This window comes from Agelaius tricolor, unplaced genomic scaffold (genome assembly GCF_023055355.1).
Source record: "Agelaius tricolor isolate 1412-34295 unplaced genomic scaffold, bAgeTri1.0.p SCAF_8, whole genome shotgun sequence".
In the NCBI taxonomy this organism is placed as follows: domain Eukaryota; kingdom Metazoa; phylum Chordata; class Aves; order Passeriformes; family Icteridae; genus Agelaius; species Agelaius tricolor.
Window position 1 is genome coordinate 19,456,347 of NW_027269268.1, and position 17,077 is coordinate 19,473,423.

The window sequence follows — 17,077 nt, forward strand, 5'->3', positions numbered from 1 at the left end:
TAGGAGTTTGTAAAGGTTTGTAGGTGAAATGCTTTACTTCTAGATATCTTTGACCTGAATTTTACTACAGTTGTTTCCATAATTCAGCACTAACAGACTTTGTTTGATTTAAATAAGGCTGACTACAATTAGGATAGGATATAAAAATTGGCTCTACAGTCCCACTACCTTAAGACATTTTGATGAAAAAAAGTCAGGTTTGAACATTGGCTTTTATCCAAGTTTTAATGGAAAGATGGATCACCATATTTCTCAGGGTTGTCCAGAGCCTTTTCCAGTTAGGGTACTGGAACTGAACAATGGAATTCCCAGCTGTTCACTCAGCTGCCCATGAACCCCCCTATAACCACATATCAAGCCTGCCACAGTCAGCTCCAACAAAAACGTAATGCAAGTCTGTTTACAGTCCTCACCTCAATCCCATCAGCCTTTGATACCTGTGTGAAGAAAACACCCTCTCAAGTTGTTCTCCACCCTTATGTTGAGAAAGGACAGGATCAACTGCTAGACAAAGCATAAAGTTTGTCCCTTTTATTTCTTCCTGTCACAGATGTCCTCACTTGGGGAATGGAAAGTTGCTTGATTTTTTAAAAATATCAGCCTTAAAAGGAAAGAAACGTATGAACTCTGTCAGTATGCAATGAACTACTATCCATCAGCAAAAATTTGTTAAAATAAGTACAGCAGTTAAATATCTCAAAGGAGAAGTGGAAAGACACTGAAGCTCTTGCTCACTTTCTCATAATATATTGATGAAAAATCTGGGCAACATAAGTGATATGGAATGACGTCCATTGCATCTTTAATTCTTTAGTGAATAGCAGACTACACTCTCAAGGATTATCGTGAATATCTTTTCATGATAAGAACTCACACAAAAAGAAGCAGTATTTTTTTTTCCAGGCAAGCAGTGCCAGGAAAGAGCTTTTCAAGACGTTACAAGTTGACTGCACTCACCTACTTCACCCTGTAGGATGAAACTATGGATATAGTCATGAGGGTCATGACACAACGAAAAAAAAATGGTGCATGAGAAATATCAGGAAGCATAAAATAACCCAGACTCCCCTCTTTGCTCAGAGATTTTCAAAACTTTTCTTCTAATCTCAAGAAGATTCATTTCTATCTGGGCTGTGGGATGAGAATGACAAGCATACATACTAGGTCAAATTAGACTTTAGAATCTAAAGATTTTTAGTCTCGGCCCCTTTGCAATCTTTTGACAAAGATTCAACCATTCATCTCTTCACACTGCTTTCCGATCACTAACAGCGGTATGATAAAAACTGGAAAAAGTTTCACTAGCACTTCAAACAACTCCTGCAATCTAACATTTGGAAATAGAATGGGAACATTTAATTCAGCACTAATGAGTGGCCTTAGCATAACAAACTGCCCCTCACTCATCCAGAAGGCATTGATTTTCCCAGTCAGCACACCTCACACACATCCAGTAAGTGTGTCTCAAAATGCAACTCCAGCCCTTGGTTTCTGGAATTCTGCAAGGCAAATCCCCTGAAGGAAGCCAAAAAGCATTCATTGCAGGAAGGACAGCAGAAAGCACTTTAGAACTACTTGCAGATAATGGAAAACGTTTTCAAAGCAGTTCATATTGCTTCTCTGAGGTGTTCCAGTAAAGGAAATGAAAATTATAAGAGCCACTTGTAAACTTTAGAGTGAGATCACAAAGTAGCAAAATTGCTGCAGTGCTGCGGTACACCTGTTTCAATTAAAGCAATTATCCTAAAACAAAGGACATTCCTGCTCTCACTGTATCAGCCAGCAGTGGCTGCACTTCTATCCTCAAATGCCTATTTAACTAGCATGTAACAAGAACATTTTCATCCTTATGTACCTTCTGTTGGTAATTGCTAATTTGTATGTGAAAACAAATACTTGCTCTATCTGTATGAAATCAAGCCTCATGACTTCATCCTTCTTCTTACTAAGCTCAGCAAGGCCTGGAGTGGGCAAAATTAGGTTCTACAGAGAGAAAAAATGTTTGTACAAATGGCATCAGTTTACCCTTGACCTAGTTGGTTTTCCCTGTAAAGAAAACCATTGATCTTCCCTATGGTAACAACGGGAAAACAGAACCAAAAAAATTCCTGGGGCGTTCTTCCACAGCACCAACCTGGCACAGGTAGACCAGAAACATTCCTGACTATCAAACATGACAAAGTTAATGTTATGCCCAAAAAGCTGTTTCTCATCAAGCAATATGGCCTTATTTCCTGGTTTAGGCCTTTCTCTCTGATCTGTCCTATGGATCCTTTCAGCTGAATATCTACTGATGGACACAGGCTCTTGCTTCTAATGAACAAGGCTGAACACAAACATGGGATATAGAGGACAGAAACAATTTCTCTATTTCAAGGTAGACCTGCGCCTCTATCACAATTGCAAAGAGGTAAAATCTCCTCTCATTACAGTCACTTCTTGGAGAGCAAATTGCACCTTCAGTAGATTTTAGCACAAAACAATCAGGTAATTCAAAAATGATTTATACATGAACAAATAATGAAAAGAAATATACCACACAAAGAGCTGGAGTAATATGCTACTCTTTTATGATTGCCATGGATCAAGTCCTTAAGGTCACAGGAAAACCTGAGGAAGCTGTATCAAGTTTGCACTACCAGATGTAACCACCACTTGAAGATTTCCCTTATAACCATTCCCATGGTTTTATAAACATGAAATATTTAAAAACTTTTAATTTCAAAGTGTCCTGTTAGGGCAGACCAAAGCATCCTCTTTATCTGAGTTTTTTTTTTTTAAATTGCTAGAGTTTCTCTTATCAGGTTGCCTTTATATGTTCTCATCCTGACATAGTGCAGGCAATTTTGGATTTATCATCACATTTAAACTCTGACTTAAATTCAATGTCTTTGCTTTTTTTTTGCCTTCTCTTGCCTTTTTTTGTCTGCCCTCTTTGATTCCATTGTTACATCCATTTCTCACAAATTCTTAACTTTAATTTCTTCAAAATAAGAAACAAAGAATGGAATACATGTTCAACAGATTTTATTTAGGGAAAACATTCTTGTGAAATTCAGTACATTTACCTCTATCACAAGAGAATATATTTCAGAAAATAGTGCTTCCACAACAAAACAAAAACACACTGATCTTGCAAGAAACAAAATTTTGGGTAAGTTGCTGTGATTCCAGCAGCTATGGTCCGGGAAGGTCACACCATGGCAACTGATGTACAAAACAAAGTGTCCTACACATGAAGTAGTCAAATTTGTATGCCAGGGACTTAACAGACACTGATCACCAGGCAATGTTTATCAATAAATAGTACCATTTACTGCAATTTATGCTCAGATTTGTGTTCCCTGAATTTGTAATGTGATTAAATACACTGAAATAACCGTAGGCGACATTCCAATTATTCCTAAATTACAGATTACCCTTGACACTAGAAATCTGTAGAAATCTGGCTGCACTCTCTCAGAGCAGTCATAGAATGGTTTGGATTGGTAAGGACCCTTAAGACCATCTCATTTCTAGCCCCTGCCATTGCAGGGACACCTTCCACTAGACCGGGTTGTTCAAAGGCCCATCCAACATGGCTGGCAATCTTTCCTTTTATGGGGCATCAACAGCTTCTCTGGGCAACCTGTTCCAGTGCATCATCCACACACAGTGGGTTTCGACACCTACTGCTTCCTTTGCCACAAGTCAGAGTACTGAGGGAGGGCTTCTGAGATCCCACAAATTAGATGGCTTGATCTTCTCCTGCTTTTGCAATCTGATTATAAATCCATATTTTAATGCAACTCATTTACTTGAGCATTCATCCAGAAATTTAAGTAAATGTGATAAGCAGTTTTTGTTTGATGTCTAACATGTCTGAGTTATGAGGCTGTAGAAGAAATTGTCCTCCAGTTTCAGTTCTTTTCTTCCCTCCCTTTCTGACAAATACATGACAGTCACTAAAAACACCCTAACACTGACAACAGAACAACCCAAGACAAATATCCCATGTGGTGGACAAGCACTTTATATTTGTTTTGAACTTTTTAACAGCATTCATGCTAATGTTGCACACAGAAGGAAGTAAATGAAGTAGAAAATCATTACATAAACATGCAGCTTCAAAAAATGAGCAATGACAGAGCTAACAGCGAGTTAAAAACCAAGCTAAATAAAACACTCAGGAACAAATTCAGTTGAAGGCTGACTTCTCTATATTAAACCCACCTCTGCTTCCTCTCCACTGCCTTAAGACAGATTCTACAGACCAACTACATAAGAAACTGCTTGTATTCCTGTCCATCAGATAAAGCAAACAGCTTAGTTAAATGAATGCCAACCTGCCTTCACAAATTTAACCATGTACCTGCAAAATTGACTGTGATGCCCAAATGCATGCTGCAGCTTGCCCAAGATTCAAAAGACATTTTTCCAATAATGTCCTCAGTATAGGTTTAACACACACAATTTCCTTCCCCCCCCCTTGCAAAACAAAGGCTCAAAATTATTGCTGGTCCTCAAATAAGAACACATTGGAGAGTTACCTGGGTAACAATTTTGGGTCCTTCTCCAGTGGGGAGACCTTGCAGAAAGATTTTGTGTAACTACTACTGCTTTAGACCACAAAGATGTTTCCTAGAAATAAACCAATTCTATATGTTGAGGTTCTTGCAAGCAGATTTGCTATACAATACATACCTACCCTATATTGCAGTATAGCCTCACTGTGGCATAGAAACAGGAAAAGTGTGTCTACACAATTGCGTACACTGGAAGAAAAGTATCTCACTGGTACTTCCACCTTTTCAAGCACACTATAATCCATTTCTAGTTCAAAAAGTACAGAAAAGGAAGTGAAAACAAATCCATCCTGAACTGTTTTTGATGCCAAGATAAACCTTATCCCACTACAGTCAGAGAACCTGTGTAGCTCAAATACAGTAAGCTTGAGGTAGCCAGGCCAGGACCAAAGAATTATGAAGCATCCTGCTTTTTACATCATCAAATCCCTTGTTGTTCGACCAAATCTGTATAACTACATTTTTACTTTCCTCTTGAGCATTCAGAAAAAAGAAAAATATAAAAATTAAACAGGCAGATGCCATCATAGGTCTATCACCATGGACATTGTACTTGAATTTCATTCATGTCTAATGTAAGACTCCTCAGGATCCCACAGTGCCAGCTGCTCAGCAATAACCACTTGCACATTTGGTAAAGGTATGAAAAACAATGTGCAATTTTAATTTTCCTCCTCTGGAGTTTATTCTGCCTGTTCCATTTTCCATTTACTGCAGATTAACGTTGTAACTGCACAAACATCTCAAATGTTCAGAATCACCCCTCACATGCACTGCCTGCAAAGGCCATAGGACCAGACCAGAGCAAGTCTAAAACAACCTCTCTTCAATGTACCTTGCACAGCTCTCAGGCCTCACTGCTGAGCTCTGCACACCCTGTTTAGCAGGGAACACCACTTACCAACGTGGAAGTAGCCTTGCAGCATTAGGAAACAAAGTTCTTAGAGTGCTCCCTGCCCACACCCACTCAGTGCTAGAGCACACTAAACACGAGCATGAAGTTGAGCTCCCACTCTCTCGGGCACACTTGTGCCAAAGCAGGTTCCTCAGGAGACACCTGAGCACAGCAACTTCTACTGAATCTATAGGTGGGACAGACTGGAGAGCCATATGCTCCTGTAGTGTTTAATGCCCTTGCAGGTACCCAGCCTGGCTAATCAGGACCACAAACAAAATGAAACATTTCTTAAATTAAATTCTCATCATGATATCAAAATTCAGTGATCCAGATTTTAGCAATATACCAAAAAGAGAAATATCCACAAACAAAACAACATGCTCAAGAGTCAATTTCAAAAAATGACAGTGCTTACACCTCTTGAGAGACTTCTCATCCTTCTGATGTTTCAGTGAGAAATAAATACCTATAAAGGTAGAGGAACGTAAGTTTGGAAACACTCCTCTAAAGAATTCTATTACTTTGATAAAGACTTAGATTCTGAACTATCATTTATCCAGTACTGGAATGGTTTTTTGTTACACAAAAGTGAAAACTTTTTCACTTATTAAGCAAAACAGATTATTTAGGAGAGAGCATGTACATTTGGAAATTCAAATGTTACAATGCTCATCTGTGGCATAATTGTGGTGAGAAATAAAATAGTGTAATTGACTTTTGTAATCCTTTAAGTATTTTAGGTTAATGTTCAACCCTTGATTTCTGATAAAAAGGACTAACTTTTCACAGAAGTCTCCAAAATGTTACAGCCAATGAATTAGTTGTCACAGTTTGAAAGGATAGTTCTGCCTTTTAACTGTATTATTTAAGGCATGGTTGTGTTCAAAATGAATGCTATTTATTATTACACATGTCATTCAAAATGAGCATGGACTTAACAGCATGTGGGAGTACAAAAACTATGGCATACATTACATATTTACAAGCTAAGATACAGAAACATGGCTTGCCATTTTAATGAATTCTATAAGCATCAGTGTTGAAATACAGGCTGTAAGCTTGCCAATGAAACATAACTGTTTTTAAACTCTTAGAAAACCAGCTGACAATAGCTTGGCAAGAACACTAGCAGAAAATTAAAACGAAACTGTCCTGAATGTACTCTTTAAGCAGAAAATTCTTCTGCTTCCAAACTGCTAAATGTAGGATCTGGCCTAAACTTCCACTGAAAATACATTTTCCCCCAATTCAATCATTACAGACTATTTCATTCAAGGCCAAATTAGATTTGGCCTCCTCTAAAATAGCTAGTCTTGAACAGGGAATGGAATTGATATGGGAGAGAAACACATTTGAAAGTTTCAATAAGATTACTGTGTTGCAAAACTAGAAAGCATGTATAAGAACCTTAAAGTTTTGATTAAAAACACCGGCAAAATTTCCTTTGATAGTGCACAGCAACAAGGCTTTGTTGATTAAATAGAGTTATTCTGAGACACACTAGGCTGTGGAATTAGCATTCCATGTTTAGAGGTAGGAAGTCTACAGCAACCAGAGACTAAGTGAAATATCTACAAACAGACATCTCAGGGGGGTGGAAGAAAAAAGGTATATTGAGTTTTGTGCATTTTTATTATATTTTCCAGATACTACAGAACACCCTTTCCAAGCAAGACTACTTCTATTATTTGATTAAATCTTTATAAAGTTTTCTCATTATATCAGCCTACCTTTAAAAAAATACTGTTTAAAAGATTCAGATGAATTTGAAATGCAAAGTACCTTTAGGTACTTCAAGTAAGATTAAGCTGCTAGAGTTTACTTCCTGGACAGAGCTAGAATCATTTAGACCCTTGTAAAGATGTTGGGAGTCTATCTGGCTTACTTGAAGGCCTTGCTTTTGTCAGGAAAGTCCACAAATGCCAGAGGTTTATGGCCAAAAAGGAGACAGAAGAGTCCTGCAATTTTATTTAATAAACAAATAAAGGGAGAGATTCCACTGGGGCACATGCATGCAGGGTTTTCTCTCTCAAGGTTTGGAGGCCACAGCCTCCATTGATCCTAAGCTCCCAGCCACATGGTGGCCTCTTCCTTTCCCCACTGGCTGGGGCACCAGGAAGATACAGCCCTCCCAAACCACCTACCACATATCCCCCCTTGAACCTATTACTTTAGCTCAGTGTTCAGAAACTCAGGCTGTGCAGACCCCTGTCTGTTTGAGCAACCAAGCTGCCTGGGCTCAGCAATCAACCTGCAGCCCAGAGTCAGTAGAGACATTAAGACCCATTTCAAAGACAGTAACACGCACACCTTCACCCATCAAATTGTTTATAAAGGCATTAGCCTTCCTGTCAATCCCTCCTCTTCTTCTTTCTCAATTTGCCTTTTTACAAATACTAGTTATCATTAACTTAACCCTTCCTAACAACCAGGAACACTTGAAACAGCTCCTCCCGACTTTTTCACATCTAGTCCCTGCACCAGGAGTGGCAAGTAAATAAAGAGAATAAAGTAGACAATGACAGCCCATATTAGTCCATGAATCAATAGAGCTCCTTGCTATGGCTACTGAGAGCTGAAGTCTGCCATCCTTTCCTTCCAGCTGAGAAGTACAAGCCTCCAGGGAATTAGAGACCTTGACCTGAGTATGATCGGTCCACACATGTCCAGCTGTCCTGACTGCTGTCTCTGCTGTCCTGGTTGAATGCTACACACAGCAAAGACCGAAGGCAGCATCTGTGCTAAGGGGGTTTCCTGTCCAAGTCAGCCCAAATGACCACAAGTGTCCCCTATCAGGGACTCCAGTGACCTCAAGTCAGGACAAATGACCTCAAGTAACCTGAGTGACCTCAAGCAACCCCTGATGTTCTGCCCCTTCAGCTCTCAGTGGGGAGCAGCCTGCAGCACCCCACACCACATCATTACCAGGCTAGCTGGTCAGGGATACAAAGCAGACTCTCCCACAGCTTCCCCCCCAACCTAGTCCCTCCATTCATCTTCTTCTCACAGAGTAAGTCCCTCAGCAGCAGGATCTGTGCAAGCCAGAAAACTCACCTGGCTCATGGTAGCCCTTCAGTTTTGCTGCACCCAGTCAGTACAGAGTCTTATACTGGGTTAAAAAAAAACAAAACCCAAAAGCAATAAACTTTGTTACACAAAGAAAAAGTAAAAAACAAAGTCACAGCATACACCACAGTTGAGATGGCCACAATACACAGAGTATCACCATACAAATTTAGAAGGCTTTAAGCATTCACCCACACAGAACAACACCATATCTCATCAGAAGACTTCAAGCATCTACCCATGCAGAGTAACATCATACCACTTCAGAAGGCTGTAAGCATCCACCCTTCTTGTTCTTCAGCCCAGCCTTTTATAACCTCTTTGTTCATGCATTGCACTTGTGTGCCCTCTGTTCCCTTTGGTGATGGGTCAGTGCCCCTGGGCACCCCATTGCTTTCAATGCTGCTCACCTGCTTTTCACAGCTGCAGCCCATTGGGGATGAGGCTCAGCCACCCAATTACCACAAACTGTGTACCTACAAAACAACTCAGTGGGCACAAGCCAGCTTACTGTTCATATCTCATTCTTCCTGGCCTTTCTCAGTCCTGTACAATGCATTTGAAGGGAATGGGCAAAGGCAGCTATGAAAATAAAGCACACACACATTCACCAATAGCGGTTGTATAAAATGCACTTGCTTGTCTTTCCCACTTATCAAAAGAACATTTGAAAAATTTTTCCTCCTTTGGCATGAAATTCATATTAGACAGAGAAGTTCCCGTGTCCATCCCTTTGGTCCTGGGGGTCCCTGCACTTTTCCTATTGGGAATTGTAAAAACTGTGCTATTATCCTTGCCTGTACCTTTTCCTTTCCTTAATTCCTTCTTTCATATCTTTTTTATACCTGAGATGCCTTTCTAACCAACTCCTGGAAGGGCTCACTTAGCCTCCTCTCTAGCCCCTGCCCCTGCTGCATGTGGGCTCTCACCCTCCCTCAGTTTGAAGTAAACTTGAATGGAGACTATAACTCACACAAATTGTTTATTTCAGTTCTCTCAAACAAAAGGCAGTTGAAAAATAATGATCAGTCATTTTTTCAGAGGACTTTTTTTTCCCTCTTAAAATGCTCCTTCAAACTGAGTTTACAATGGGAAAAAATTGTTCTAGGCAGACACAGTCTGCTTGTACAAGAGATACACTGGCCACCTTCTTGTGAGTTTTTATACATCAGCCCAAGCACACAATCCTGTCCAGCCCTACACAGTCACAACTGAACTACAGGAATGCTACTGCAAACATTGCAAAAGAATCTTACTAATAAATTACCTTACAAAATAATTTCTTCTTGAAAGGCTTTACACTGAATACTGCATATTTACTAGTTTCCCACAGTATTTAATATTTTTAAAGGCAACATAATCAAATTCAGAAGATATCTGGTTTCTGTTGTTAATACGGTTTTGTTCATTTAAGCAATTTATTTCTGTCACCATGCATATTATAATTTAACAAAAAGCAAGTGCCCACGTCTTTTCAATCACAAATTTTAATAAAGCAGAGGAACACCAGACTTGTGGCTTCTGATTAAAGTACTGCTTGTTTTCATTTAATGCTCACTAGCATATTAGCAATAAACTGCTTTGAAGCCTGTACTGTATTTAGCCTTTCATTTTTACAGAGGACACAGCACTACTTAACATTAAGGCTTTTTTTTTAAGTCTTCAAATGACTAAAAATTGTCCATGTTTGATTCATTCCAGGCATACTATAATGTTTTTCTTTCATCTATTTAAACTGTAAATGTTTCACAAATAAATGAAAATTATGAAAAACAGAAGGGTACACTATATGTTTAGCATATATTACCTTATTTCTTAAAAGTTTAATTAATAAATGTTATTCTATTCATTGTTCTGTTTTTCCCAAAGCTTCTAGAATTTTTTATATTTTCCACTTGAAAATAAATAATGCTTACTATTTCAATTGTTCCTCTAATCTGATATTAAAAACAAACAGGCAAACGCCACTTTATACTGACTACAGTAAACAAACTTGAATTATTTATTCTTCATGATTTAACAATCGCCCTGTAGAGAGAACAACTAAAAAATTAAATATTTCTTTTTGGGTTCGGATTTTGTATTTTCTTTTTAATTGGAAGCAAGTATAACAATAAATAGTGAGTGAAAATATTCTTCGTTACATTACAAAATATACTTCATTACATTTTTACATGAAAATACCTTGCTTTGTTTGAGAGGCACAACACCTGCATGTCCCCAGTGCTGAGAAATGTGGAGGATAAAGCACATCTAGACATAAATTGAACTGTATGTGACAGGGTCTCAGTCAGGTTTGGGGACAGGGGGTTGTTTATCTTTTAGTCTGACATTATTTCTTGTAAGGAGACTCTTTTATGCATGTCTAGAATAGGGGATCTAGGACCAGGTGCCAGCTCTTAGATCCAGCTGCTCTATTCAGATTCACCTTAACTTGGTCAGGGCAAAACTCTGACAACCAGGAAAGCCTCCTTTCTGATGTTGGTTTCCCCAGAAAGGAAACTCAGGGATGTAGGGCTGGACAGAAGCTGTGGTACTCTCCAGCAGAAAGACTAGACACAGCCATACATTTTTTTTCAGCCATACATTTTTTTCAGCTATGAAGGCCTGTAAGATTATGTAACTCACTTGAAGTGAGTTTACCGGTAGGTACAGAGAAAAAACTATGAAACTTGACAAAGGCACTGCATTTCAGTTTCATGGTCTTACATTAATTCTTTACTTCTTACACAGAAGCAACAGCAGTGAACCTTAGCCACAGACTGCAGCTATTTATGAACACCTGTGTAAAGTTTCAAGTCCTTTCCATCTGTTAAGCATGTGGTCCAAATGTAAATGGGTGCTTTTCAAACTCAGCTGTACTGCTGCTTGAACAGCCTCAGTGTCAAACAAGTGTGGGACTCTTCTTACCTAACTGTACACAAAAGCTCACAGAAACATTGAAAAACAAAGTAATGATGGGGATGGTAAGATCAATTTGCTTTAACTGTCAGGCCTGTGATAGCATAAATTATACACTGTGGCTTCATACAAAGCCTTGCTTTTTTACAATGCAGGGAGCCAATAAACACTAAGTGAACATCAATATCATTACATGAAATAGATTCCAGTTTAAATCTTGGTATTCGTGACTCCCTTCCTGTCTTCCTTCACAGTGGCTTCCAAACTATATTTTCAATACCATTCTGAAATTATTATTTTTGTTTACATTTCATAAAACATAGGGTTGTCATTTTTTAACCACAGTTCACATTGCAATAGACTGATTTTGATTTATAAAAAAGGTCAGGACAACTTTTTTTTTTTTTAACAATAGTTGGAAATCACTGGACCTCCCTGGGGGATGTAATTATATCAGAAACTATTGCTGCTGTTTACATTGGGGTGCTTAAGCTGTTAGAGGATATAAAACATTTTTTATTACCTACAAGCAAATAAAGGAATATATAAACTAATCAAATCATCAAAGATCAGCTTCAAGAGATACACAGGGAAAGAGTCACACTGTGGGTTTTGAGTCCCTGGGCACAAATGTTCTTCTTTTAAGAAACTAAGATTGCTGCTTTCTTTCACCTTTATCACAACACCAGTGCTACCAGTGCTACAATTTTTCAAATGTGGGTGATCAATTGCTTCTATGCAAACTTCAGTAATTGCTTGCTTGCAACAGAATGGGAGAGGATCAGCATAAGGAACATAGCTTGTAAGGATAATCTTTTGAATCTGAATGAGCATCCCAACACTTCCAAAGGCAAATTATAGCTTTTAGGTACTTCAGTTCTGGCTTCTTTGATACTCAAATTAAAAATACATTATTAATAATATTAATATTACTTAATAATTAATATTGAATATTAACATTAATATTATGATGGTATTACTGAATTGCTTCAAAACTCCACCTCTAGACCTCCTGGATTTTGAATCATTGTCTGAGAACTCTTTTTTTTCCCTAAAAGTGAAGGAGCTGAAAATTATTTACTACTAAAAATTTAAGTACTCCCTAATTCTTGAGAAAAACAAAAATCAAGCATTACTTGTCTAGATTCCTTCCCAGAACACCACTTACATAAACATTGACCCAGAAACAGCTGAAGAGAAAAAAATGTACACTGTGTAAGTAAAGGACACACAAGGAAAGACCTCAATGAAGATGATTACATTCCTGAGTGTGGAGAGGAGTGATGACTCCAACATGGCATAGCAATGAAGTTATCCTGTCAGTGCCTCCTGTCTCAAAGGAAGGCAGATATCATCAAAGATCATGCATTACAGATGTTTTATCTCTACCAGCTAAAGCAGCTTTAATGGAATTTGCATAATACCCTAGGTTAGGGTATTTTACAGAGTCCTGACAAGTAACAAGCCTGTCAGTCCCACCAAGCATCACAAACAGCTTTTAGATTTGAACTAGACTAGGCCTTGGGCAATCCACCTGAAGCAATCTCAGTACCTCACAGAGGCTGTTCCATCAGAAGAAAACAGACCTCTATACACCACTATGCACAACAGACCTCTTTCTCTAAAAGAAAGGTTTGAGTCTTTGGCAAACCTGCAGGAGAGAGGTTTGTGTGTGGAGGTCACAGGTGGATGAGGCTTAGGCAGAGCAATACCTGAAAAAGTGACAGAGACAAATGATGCCAGAGTAGAAGGCCAGTGCATCCTCTGCTGGCTGAGTCTACTTGTTCCCCTGCCAATGTGTGGAACTGGCTGCGAGTAGCAGCTGGGAAAGCAGCCATCCCTCTTTGGTGTTTTTATATATTTACTCAGCAATTACTCCAGCTATTTCACATGCATACTCAGGATTTGACTGCCTTTATTCACCAAGATCCAGACTCCAAACTATATGCCCCCAGGTCATGCACAGTGGTATCCTGTCATTGATACAGAATGATCACTGAGCATACTTCTGTCATTATCAGAATACTACCCTGCTGACTGCTCACATCCACAAACATCAGTTTGCCTAATAATTGGGATAGCATATGCATATTTGGAAATGCTATTAAATGTAGTTTTGCTCATATATGCAGCTTTCTTCTTTAAAGAAGCTTGCAGTACTGGATGTTGGACCTAGACAGAAAACAACCAGTACAATAACCATACCCATTTCCCACCAGCCTTGGGTAGAAAGCAAAACAGTACTGAGTTTTGATATTTTATCTACAACTAAGTTATATATATTATAAAACAGCTGGAAAAATCACTCTGCCTTTCTTCCCTGGTGTTTTTATCTGTATAATGAGAGTAGTAGGTAAAGATGGCTTGCAAAGCTAATGCCATTACAAAGCTGCACTTAATAACTAATAACTAACGTGGTTAGTCGGATGTTATAAAATGATATAAAAAACCTGTCTTGACATCGGAAGCAGTCATTTAAAATCATGAACCAGAACAGAAAAACAAAGCACTGAGTCACCTTTGCAGACTCACCCTCAGACTTCTCTTTCTTGATTCCTCATTCAGAAAATGAGGATAAAATATTTACCCTCCTAATAAAAGAATCACAAAAATAAGGCTGAGCTCCCTGCAAGCAAGTCAGTCAAACCTCTGGTATCCTACTACATGTCTTTCATTTCCTTTCTATTGAGTGCCCAGCTTGGCAGTTACTGGCTTAAGTGTTGTTGAGCCTTGCAAAGACACATGAAGGAAATGGGAGCCATAAATAGACAGTATTTCTGCGAATAAGGGAACATGACTGGGACACAGGGACATGGAGTCACAAGTTTCTGGTTCAGATTAAGGGCTGCCTCTGATTTACATGAGGATTTCAGAAGTAATTTTAACTTTTCATCACATTTTTCCACCAGTCAATGGGATAATGTTTTCCAACACTACCAAGGAAGTAACAAATACACACTAACAGTTTTGAGGCACCCAGATATTGCCATAAACACCAATAAAAGCATAAACAAGGAATTAATATTCCTGTGCAAAGTCTAGCACGGTTTTGCTGAACACTCCAGGCTGGATCCCATATGGAGAGCTGAGACACTGCAAGAGGATGATCAATTTTAATTAGTGACACAACACATGACTAGCCAATTCAGAGGAGGTACACATGTAGGACCGAATTAACATTGCTCGTACAACTTTTATTCTTTAATTTCCCAACTTCTTGGCACTACATCTCCTCCTCTTTAGCAAAGCTACGTTGTCACTGTGACACCATGAGAGATGCACCAGAGAGACAAGAGACTTCTTGCACTTGAGGGCTACTCTCAAGGGCAAGGTCTCCATCCCCAGCACCGCACCGGGACACAACACCCTGTGGGAACCTCCCCTCCCTCACAACCGGCCCCGCACCGACCTGCCGGGCTCATGGCTCCGCTGCCTGCGCTGTCCTGCCACCAAAGCCGCGGCCCCAGGGCGCTGTCCCAATCCTAGGGCGCTGTCCCGGCCCGAGGGCGCTGTCCCAATCCTAGGGCGCTGTCCCGGCCCGAGGGTTCTGTCCCGGCCCGAGGGCGCTGTCCCGGCCACCAAAGCCCCGGTCCGAGGTTTCTGTCCCGGCCCGAGGGCGCTGTCCCGGCCCGAAGTTTCTGTCCCGGCCGCCGGTGCCGGGACGGAAGCTCGGGCCCCTCCGCTGCCGCTGCGGCCGCGGGGCTCCGCTGCCCCCGGGCCCCACCCATATCCTCCCCTGCACACACACACCCCCTCAGCCGCCATCGCCCGGGAGCCGCCGTAAGAGCCCTCTGCTGTCGAGGTGCTCGGGGTGTGCGGAGAAAACGAGGTGGGAGTCGAGCCTTTCCGTCTATGCCAGAGTGTTGGGGTTTGGTTTTCTCTCGCACTCATCCAGTGGAGAAAAGCCGCTCAGGGATGGAAGGCACCTGGGAGGTGTCCGCCAGCAATCAAGTGTTCTGGTGTGGTATGATTAGCCCCTCCACGATATTGTGCCATGTATTTATTTTTTGGAGTGGTGCAGAGTAAAATAAAACCTAAAAAAGGTCAAAGCAAGCAGCCCATGAGAGACACTGCAGCTCACTGCTGCACTGGCTACCAAATTTAGGACATACCAATCAAGGTGGCATCTTCCAAGTTCAAAATAAAGGCCAGACCCACCACAAGGAGTTGGAGTTTCCCCATAAAACAGAATTACAGAAAAACTGAAAGAACCTTCTGAAATAAGTTTTCAAAGGAAGCAAACCTTTTCAAACCACTTTGTGCACAGATGTGTGCTTCTCGCCCACCCAAACTCCTATGTTCACCTTCTCTACCTGAACTTTAATGTTTTGAGGCTGATTTTAGTGAAACGTGGCAAAGGTTTTAAAGATCTCAAATGTGAATTTGCTAAGCACCAGTTTCAGGAATGCAGGTGTCCAAAATGAACTGAAGGAAAGGCTGCAGAATTAATTCAAGCAGTATTAGAGGAAGGAAAATTCACATAGAAGAAGTCTTTATTGATGTCTTATTGTGACAAAACCTTCACAGTTTGCAATCAGCTACAAACCACAAATTGCAGGAGGCTGGACTTCAGTCAGGGAACTACTTCTGTAAGGGCTTTGCACACTGCAGGGTCTGTGTCCAGCTGAATTACTTGGAAAACTGAACCCTCTGAGCTGTTCCTGTTTCTATCATTACACAGGTAGATACTTTTTGATTATTATCGTTTGTTATGTTTCAGGGGTTATTTTCAGTCACTTCTGCTAACATGTAGGTGGTTTTGGTAAATTTCTGACTTGGGCTGGCCTACCACACAGAGGAAACATCTAGCTACAAGGACATTGGGAAAATCTGATCTAGATCCAGTCATGTCAGGGTAAATGTGCATCAGGAAGAGAGTGTGGAATGCCTCCCCTTGTTCCTTGCTGCTGCTCATTTTTTACCTTTGGATTTTATTCATTTAAGTGACAGGTATCTGGGCAATACCTCATTCCAATCCTGTGGCTTTGGGTGCAAGGGATGCAGCACTACAGTGTCAGTAGTCTTGAACTGTGAGCAGGATAAGCACAAATGAGATATCTTGTAATGGAGGATGCAATATGTCAAAGATAAAACATTTAGAAACACTGCATCTGACTATTTTTCCATGGCAATAATCATTGCTGCTTCCTAAAATATGGGTTAGGTAAAATGGTTGGATGCAGTTGGGATGATTGAGTGCTCTGAACTGCGAGGATCTTCACTGTGGAAATAGGAATTCGTAAAAAGAAAAACAGTCCTTAAATACAAATGTATTTAAATATAAAAATAACTAAAATGGAACTCTAATTTCAGTAAAAATAAAACAAAATTAGGGGGTTGTCCTAGGTATCAGGATGAGGGACAAAATGGATTGTGATAGCCCAATTCTTTACATTGTGAGAGCCAGCACTGTGGAAATGAGTCCTAAAAGGAAGAACACAATTTGCTTTACTCAGGTTTTAAACCAAACAACAGGCAGGCTTCTACTAGTCAAGGAAAGCAAAACCTTCAGCAGTACCCAGAAGCAAGAGGCCCTGCTCTACATGGAGACCTTGCTGGAGGCGTTGGTCAGTGTGCATGGCATGCCAGGAGACCTGCAGTGGCCAGGGCAAAACCAGTGCTCTCCTCTGGCGGCCAAGGTGCTGTA

At 40.2% G+C, this 17,077-nt stretch overlaps 1 protein-coding gene across 1 annotated transcript in view; it reads right to left on the reverse strand.

Annotated features, from left to right (window-relative positions):
* Positions 1 to 15,158, reverse strand: part of BANK1 (B cell scaffold protein with ankyrin repeats 1) — a 135,038-nt gene extending 119,880 nt beyond the window's left edge. The window contains exon 1 of the mRNA XM_071431846.1: positions 14,840 to 15,158. Coding sequence (XP_071287947.1) covers positions 14,840 to 14,852 — 13 coding nt within the window. The 5' untranslated portion in view covers positions 14,853 to 15,158. The remainder of the gene's footprint in view (positions 1 to 14,839) is intronic.
* Between the last annotated feature and the right edge of the window lie 1,919 nt (positions 15,159 to 17,077).